Source organism: Aspergillus bombycis (genome assembly GCF_001792695.1).
Source record: "Aspergillus bombycis strain NRRL26010 chromosome Unknown contig00066, whole genome shotgun sequence".
Lineage (NCBI taxonomy): Eukaryota > Fungi > Ascomycota > Eurotiomycetes > Eurotiales > Aspergillaceae > Aspergillus > Aspergillus bombycis.
In genome coordinates, this window is record NW_019170068.1 from 1 (window position 1) to 8486 (window position 8486).

The 8486-nt window shown below is 46.7% G+C and overlaps 2 protein-coding genes across 2 annotated transcripts; one reads left to right on the plus strand and one right to left on the minus strand.

Moving 5' to 3' along the window:
- Nucleotides 1–1400: 1400 nt before the first annotated feature.
- Nucleotides 1401–2861, minus strand: ABOM_008779 (methyltransferase family; the record flags this gene model as incomplete). Its single annotated transcript, XM_022535908.1, has 2 exons — nucleotides 1401–2526; nucleotides 2743–2861. 2 exons carry the CDS (start codon nucleotides 2859–2861, stop codon nucleotides 1401–1403), a joined length of 1245 nt encoding a protein of 414 aa, XP_022387394.1.
- Nucleotides 2862–3251: 390 nt separating this feature from the next.
- Nucleotides 3252–3992, plus strand: ABOM_008780 (proteasome assembly chaperone 4 family protein; the record flags this gene model as incomplete). Its single annotated transcript, XM_022535909.1, has 2 exons — nucleotides 3252–3479; nucleotides 3765–3992. The coding sequence occupies 2 exons, from the start codon at nucleotides 3252–3254 to the stop codon at nucleotides 3990–3992; spliced, it is 456 nt and encodes a 151-aa protein (XP_022387436.1).
- Between the last annotated feature and the right edge of the window lie 4494 nt (nucleotides 3993–8486).

Genomic DNA, 8486 nt, shown 5'->3' on the forward strand with positions numbered 1-8486 from the left:
GCAGAGCAGATATAAGACAAAAAGGGAAGAGGAGGAGAACGAGTGGAAGAAAAGGCACAAAAGTCAAAAGCGAGAGCGTAAGAAACGAGTGGGTGTATTTGGACAGAGAGGCAGTGCCAACTCTTTGCTTAGGCAGTCAGAAAAGCCTCTCCCGGGTTTACTATTAGTTTGGGAGTGGGGATGGGGAGAAACACGGGAGGAACACGAGCAAAAGAGATCGTCCGGACAGAGAAAAATCACAGGATAAGGCAATTAATTGGTTCCCGGAGGGACGCATGGGCGTTTCGATGGGAAGTCCGTAGTAACGTAGGAAAACAATGGTGGTTGAAGAAGTAACAAAGAGACGAAGGGCAGCGAAAGGCTAGAAAGGTGCAAGTCACGGACCCCAAAGTCACTGGTTTAGAATGATCATCCCTCAAGATCAATCTCCCTGGAATGCGCTCCCCTCGGTGGGATATCAATCCCAGTATTTCTCTGACCCTTCAGAGTAGATTGATCCTCTTTCACTCAGCCTTATTTGTTTTGAATGGCTGTATGTCTTTCTTTTCTTTTCTTTTCTTTTCTTTTTTTTCCGTCGAAAACAAACGTGGTGATTCCGTTTGTTGATTGATGATGCTTACCATGGATGATGGCACATCATCAAGTCATTCCTTCCGCCCCCAACTTCCTAATTTACACATTGCGGAGACAACCGGTGTGGTACGGTACCATACCGGTACGTACCACCATACTTTTCGCCTGTGTATGTCAGGCAGAGGGCTGTATTTAGTAAGGTATAGGACAAGTCCCCAAGCATCAGGTTCCAACGTATCTTTCTGGCATGTCCGATTCAAGATTAGCGGATTCCGTCAAGTTGTCAGTTTCCGCTGTTGACATATTTGTCGCTCATTTGACAGTCATACATACTATATCTACTACTAACTATATCTATAGAAGCTTCTCCAAATCATAATACCCCTAGCAAAGGAGTATACGCTCCAAATTTTCCCAATCCCTCCTATTCTAACTAATTTATTTTTTATTTTCTTCTTATGATACCCCCCTCTTGAATGAACCTTTATTCTACAATAACCTTGAAAATTCAGAATGATGCTAAAAAAAGGAAAACCGGCGATGTGCCTGAGGCGAGCCATGGTACGGAAGGATTGACGCCCAAACAGGGACAGCCTTATGATTACAGCCACGCTGCTCAGCCTGCTGTTGGTCCCACGTTTTCTTTGTCTGGCTGCGGCTGAATGTTGTATCGTCGATCCCTCTCCTTGTACCGTACCGTTTCATACAAACTCTAAAGCCTTACGTACCGACCAATAAGCAACGGCCTTAACATTCAGGCAACGAGGCGGACTCTTCATGGATCTAAATATGGATAAGTTTCTCTGCCTGCACTATTCTAGGTTCCATTATGGATTCTTCTTCCGTGCCACCCACTTGGATGGCTTGTAGAGTGGCTGGAGCATACTCTGAGGATCCTGAATATAGCCACACATCGGCCGATCTTCCACTTCCTGCCGCTTCTCAATGTTAAAGCCCATTCGCTCCACAAGGCAAAAGACTTCTTCCTCTGTCAGCTCCACATTACCAGGTTCCCCAATCCCCTGGTTCTCATCGCGGTCTCCTTCCCGCTGGCTACGGTTGCTGCCGTCCTCGAAATGCCATAACAACGGACCAATATTGACCCACACCCCGTTGGGTTTCAGGCAGTGCCGGATCGTCTCGATGTACCGAATGAGGTTGGGGGCTGTGTCGATGAAGAAGATCGTAGCCACTGCATCGTATGCCTCCTTATTGGATGGGTTGCTGTAGAGCACCACGAAGTCGGCTGCGGACATCCCCATCGACCCAAAGGGTGTCTGGTTCGCCTGCGCCTCAACCATGGCCACCCCAGGATGCATATCTGGGATCATTACCTTCTGCAGCTGTTGCTCTCTAGATAGAAGGTTTGAGAAGTGGAGTGCAAACGGATGCAGCGCATGATACCGGGGGCCAGACGTATGGTTCAAGACCCAGCTGCTGGCCAGCAATTGGTGGTATGAGATTTCGTTGCCCTCGGCAGCAAACCCAGCCTGGCAGACTTCAAAGACCAATCTCCCCAAGCCAGCTCCAGGGACTAGCACCTTGATTTCCTCCCCAGAAGCAAGTCTCTCGCCGAACTCATCGCGCAGTTCGCGCACAGCTGGTTCCACGCAGACTTCTCTCTCTGCTTTGCCCTCGGAGCTCCAGTCGCGATAGAATTGCCTGATAGTTGAGTGGGCTTTGTTAACGTCTGAAGAAGTCGCCGTGTCATGCCAATTTTGACGCGGGTCCTCTGGATCGGGGTTCGCCGGTAGCCCAAACGAGGAAAGCCCCGTTGCGAGGATAGCGTCTGCGATATCGGCATTCACATCAATGGCATCATCTACCCGGTTGAAATTATCCAAAATCGAGAATGGTGGCTCCGCAAGCATTTGCCAGTGAGCAGATGGTAAAGCATAGAACGCCTGACGCCGGCGATGCGTAGTGTTCATGTGAGCAGTTCTTCGATATTGCCTAGCAGAAGTTCAGTCACATAATTTAAGAACGGTCAATCCGATGTAGTGATGCCAAAATTGGCACTGAGAGAAGAGAGACCAAAAGAGAATATATTGGAGCTCCAAAGCAACGAGTACAATACCCTTCCTCTTTTGTGTCTCACCTCATCTCCTCCCTGTTACATTTCCACTGATGGACAGTAAAATCGAACTACCAACAAGCATAAGTCCATACCTAAAAGAATCCAGCGCAGCAAAAAGAACTCGTCGTTCGTCAGGGTCAGCCAACGGGTCGAAATCCCCTGCCCAGCTGCGAACCTCTTCGTCATCCTGATGCTGCGAATCAGAAGGCATGCTGCTTTAACTGGGACCGTCGTGATAACCAAGCAGTCGACAACCAAATATACTCTATACAGCTGTAATACCTCCAACACCAAAAGAAACCGTCACCTCCAATTGATATGAGAGGCAGACAAACGAAGTATAACTCAGCGTTGATTTTTATATTATGGAGGAACAAAGAATGTGAAGATCTGAGATGGTAGCCAAAGCTCAAAAGAGTGAATAGTGGACCCGCTCTGTTTGGCGGGGAACCAAGAGCGGTACCTCAAAACGTCTCACTCATCAATCAATATCAGCATTAACAACTACATCCAAACAGAACATCTCGAAAGAAAAAGACGTAGTATATTACACTCAGCAGATCGAAAATAGATATCTCGCAGAATAATCTATCCTCCAAACATGGCGACAGCAGCGGAAGCACCCATACCGCCTCAAGTCGAAAACGTGGCGCCGCATGCCAAACCTCAAGAGTTATCGTTTCCCCTTCCAAAGGCATTGCATACGACTGCACACGTCCATCTCACACTCTTGGACACATGCGCAACGGTGTTTCTGGCGACATCGACACCGGGTGACTCGGCAGGCTCCGTGAAACCGATGGGGAGCTTCGTTTACGCTATGCCGGATGTAAGTACTTTTTTTTCTTCTTACCTTAATTTTGTGTCGGACTTTTACATAGTTGGGTTGGCGGTGTGAGAGTATATCCATATACTAGTAGACAGAAGACCATACGGAACTTTGGATCATGTGTCCTCCAATGTTTATCCAAGATACGGGGCTCTTTCTTCCATGTATATCCATCCTTACACCACACGCATCTTGCGTCATTTCAAAAGCACCTTAACCATCCATCGATCTTGAAACACTCTGCCCACCCAATCAAGTTGAAGCTCAAATACTCACAGATCCCAGCGCTCGAATCCTCGCGGCACCATACACACAACGCTATATAACATCCCTGGAAGTGTGGAATATACGACTCGGATCGCCAAGATCCTGTCACGTCGCATGAGGGTCCCAGTCTACGTGGGCTGCAGCATTGATCCGACAGCGCTTGGGCTATTGGTTGAGGAAGAGATGGAAGGGTTGACGAAGATAGTGGAGGTAATTATGCAGCGGTGGGAAGAATCCAGGAAATGAGAGAGCGAATAGATCATATGGTTGCGGGTGGTTGGTAGTATTGATGGAGTAACGATATCGGTCTCTGGGGCCAGCATTTGCCATTTTTGGTCTTGGTAATATTTTCTTTTTAATGACTCCCTGATATTTTTCCCTCGTTTCATTTCAATGGTTTCATAAGTGGTGTTTTGGGTGTGGATGGATCGGGTCTAATTTGGGATGGAATTAATTATGGGAATTCGTGTTAATCATTCTCGTTATCTAAGACGCTCAAAGTTGAGATCTCGGCTATAGGGAGCACAGCCCCTCAATCAACATCTATCTTTCGTAGGCAGTCTAGAATTAGTGCTAGTAATCGTAAGGTACGTAGTTGCAGCAACCGGGAATACGCATCTCGACCGAGAAAATTAGAATAGAAAATTAACATCCACATAAGCGGATCTTATTGAACCGGAAGGTGCCCCATAACGACTCTAGTACCTGGACTTGCATATCTAGTCTCCGAGTATCCGAACAAGCATGATGCCGAGAAAAGAAACAGTAAAAGAATAAACAAATAAAAACAATCGAGAGGTACAAAAAGGGAGAACGGAGAGGGAAAAACAAAAAGCAATCTCCATCCAAAGGAATCCATAATTAATTTACTTAGGGCTAACGATACTACTCTAATAATCTAGTGCATCTAAGCCACCAATTCCGGTTGGACGATTCCCCAAAGCTTGCAGTTCAATGACAGATGTCGGACGTCGGTCGACTCCGATGCAATTGCGCAATGTTGAAACATGTCCACTTCTTGGGTGGAGTTTGACCATAGTTTCAGAGCCCCCTTGTAGAAGGTGGTATTGGAGATGTGGACATCATGCGAGATAAACGCTGCGAGTTTTACCGGATTTGTCTTCTAGTTGGTGCACTGAGCACTCACCAGTTTACAATAATAACTAACGGTCATATTCGGAATCGTTTCCGAGGTGGTGGGTTTGGAATCCGTCTAAAGTAGTGGAGCGCCAGGTTCCATGTGCACCTTTTATTTCTCCTTTTTTCCTTTTCTTTTTTGTTCCTTTATTTGGGTGTGGGCGTTTTTTGGGCACCCAATATACCCAAATTGGTTGCGTTTTTGTTTTATTATTTGTCCCCTTTGAATTAGATATAATTGGGAATCCATAATATAAATGAAAATTAATTGAGTGCAACGGCTCGCTCGGATATTCCGATTTGAGACATAGATTTGTATCTGAAATATCAATGAGCCTCAAGAGTGGGTTTCCACCACTCACCGTGGTGCGTTCATAGCGAAACCTCCGATATTGATTCAGAAGTATTGTCGCGGCCACAGGAGCTGAATCAGGCGTCTCATTTCGCCTGTTTGCCCAGCAAATCTATATATAGGTTGATTGAAAAAGACAACGTAGAAAGCGGGTACTCGGTAATGGAATTCTTATCGTGAAGACGGGATTGCGTTGTAGATTGGCTACCCCCATCGCACTCCAGATAGATTGATTCTGACGCCATCGCATTCGTTGAATCGATTTATATCATGAAGCGACAGCCCCATTCATGCTCACGTGTGCTGCTACAGCCAAGCAATGTCGCCAGTCCCCATTTCCAAGACCCAATGAAGACCGGTATGGCCTCACAAGTCTCGATCGAGGCTGATAAAGAGGGGACAAGGCACGGGATATTAGACCAGTCACATTGGACTATAAGCCAACATTATCAACACGAGGTAGATAGCTGCAGGAACCTGTTTTGCATAGAGGCGTGGTGGGATTCCAGACCACGGAATCCACCGATTAGATCTCAACAAGACCATATCAAGTGTTGTAACCGAAAAAGAAAAAAAGAAAAACCCCTCATCAATCAAGCAGGATGGGGTACAGCAGCGGATTGTCACGGGAGGGACCACATGGGGACCGGAATCTAGGCGATCCAATCACAGCTGGGAGACCAGCCTCTAAAAGGATCATTTCCCGTGCGGTCAGCCCTTTTCTTCCAAGCCCAAAAGACGAGGTAAACGGCTGCTAAGTTTGCCTAACGAATGAGGCGCCACACTCGACAGAGATCCGATACACGCGCTAAGTAGAAAACACACCCGAATCCCGAGGTGCGTGCGGCGCAGTCCTCTGTGCTGTATGTGCTAAGACCAGGCTAGAAATCCTGGTGCGCCCGTTTACCCTTTTCATTGTCCATCCCATGATCAATCTTTATCGAGAGCGGATCTCGGTTAGGATTGATTCCTTTGATGCGCGGGCGCTGGTGCTCCGAGTCAGGTTGGGCCGGTCGTCGTAAAATTCAACAAGCAGATCAATAAAAATTATGCATTTTTTTATCACTGTAATCATAGCCGCAGGAGATGGATAGACAGATACATGCCTCGTCTTGTGGACAGGGCTCATTCGCAGTCCAGGGAGGAGGCTAGCAGCACTGGTAGCCTTTTTTCAGGGATCGGTAGTCGTTAACTGATGCCCTAAATCATGCCATTGCTATCCAGTCAGAACTACTCCGTACCGACGGAATCCTTCCGTTCAGAGTAGCAGTAGCCAACCCAGTCAATTTGCGGCACTCCTATGCGGCAGTATGGATGGATCTAGTTGACAAAAGGCGAGTGTGAAAAGACTTTAGTAAAGTGATAGGCCTTGAGGCATACCATGCGTAACACCCCGCCCAGACTGCCCAACCAATCGCCTGAAGGTCAGTTGGTCTACAAGACACAGTTGTCGAATTGGCACCGCCAGCAAATCTAGGATATATTTTCCATGAGATTTTGGATAGCCTTGACTGGACGTGTACGGGAGCTCGATCTCGGGTTGTCCGTCTTACAAAGCGCAGTATTATTCACCGACGGTGTAGAGGTTGGTAGGGGCAATGAGGTACTATCCAAGGGTGGTAGTATTAGTTAATCATTAGTAACTAAATACTACGGTTGATCACTGATCGCTCGATACTGTCAACAATAAGGAGCCAGTGGAAAGACACTAACAAGCCGCTATCACATTGCCAGACAGTTAATGCCGGTTAGGTCAGGCCGAAAGCAAATGCATTATGGGAAGAACCTTAGCACTCTGATCGACACCAGCCACAAGCAGGAGGCATCATTACCCACCACGGAGATTCCCGTGTGTTACTGTAATGACCTCGACGACCAGGTCGTTGCGTATTCTAGATTCACATACATTTATAAGCCGAGGAGGAACTCCTCCAACTCATCCAAAAGCTTACGTACTCCGTAGTACAAACCATATTTCGTTCAAGGACGTTATTCGGACGAAACACGGAAAACGTATTAGCGAAAAATCTCCGGGGGATGTTCGATGGGGAAAGGGTCTTTTTCAATTTTTGAAGAATCGCGGTGATTGGAAGCGGGGATCATCTTTCGGGATTCAAAAAACGACAATCATCGCCTGTCCAGTAATAATTCTTACCAGAATCCATTCAGGATTTATTTCTTTCTTTCTTTTGTTCCATTGGAAGAGCAGGCAATTTCGGGAGATCCCAATGTCGTAGGTTGCGCAGGGTCGCCACAGATTTATTTCATTGATTATGAGCAAGTTTATTATCAGCCGGTCCACCCGCTAAACTCCTCTCAACCGTCCCGGTTGAGCTTCCGGGCTGGCCTTCCATGTGGCCCGTCCAATGGCTGCATCCGAGGAAGGATTCCGAGAGATCGTCACAACGACCACAATGGGGGGGGGGGAAAGGTTCTCTACCTATGAGATTCTTAGGAAGAATGCTACAATACAGCTCCTTCTGAACCTGCTCGGATCTCGGAACATAATTTCCCTATTAGGTCTTATGTCCTATATTATAATTCTTAGGATGTGTCCCTTATGGAACTCCCATGCAATTTTAATCACTACCTACTCTGTACTGTTTATAGATTGTGCAGGGGTATTGGGATTACTATAGTACTGCCGTAGTAATTTTAGCTTTGACAAGCAGCTTCAGGGGTGCACTGACTGCACGACACAGAGAGAGGCATCGGTGAAGAGAATAAGAATAGAACCTTAAACCGTATTACGGTCCAATCAAGCCATGAACCTTGGAAACCCACAGGAATAATGAGGTAAAGGCCTTTTGACTTTCCTTATTCCCACCCAATCACTCATAGATGCCGATGTTTTTCTCTTTTTTTCCTTTTCTCCTTCTCGATTTTACCTGGTAGCAGTGCCCTCTCAGTGCCGAGAAGAAAGTAGGCAGCATCGGCTCTTTAATTTTATGGCAGGATGGTTGCCTGCGATGAGGTACATGGTCAAGCAACCCGTTGCTAGAGCCTGTTTATTTATAGCTATCAGGGCATACGGAGTATGTTCGAGAACGCATTTAAGCTCAGTACGAGCAATTACGTTGACTAGGATTATCCCTCAACATTAATTCATCTCATTATGATACTTATACCGAGAGTATCTTAGTCCGGAGTGGGACCATTGGGACCACGAACCGTGGGAAAAGATGACAGACACGTTACCTTTCAAAATACTAGCACACTTACACTGCCACTGCCGATCTCGGGTTACCTCG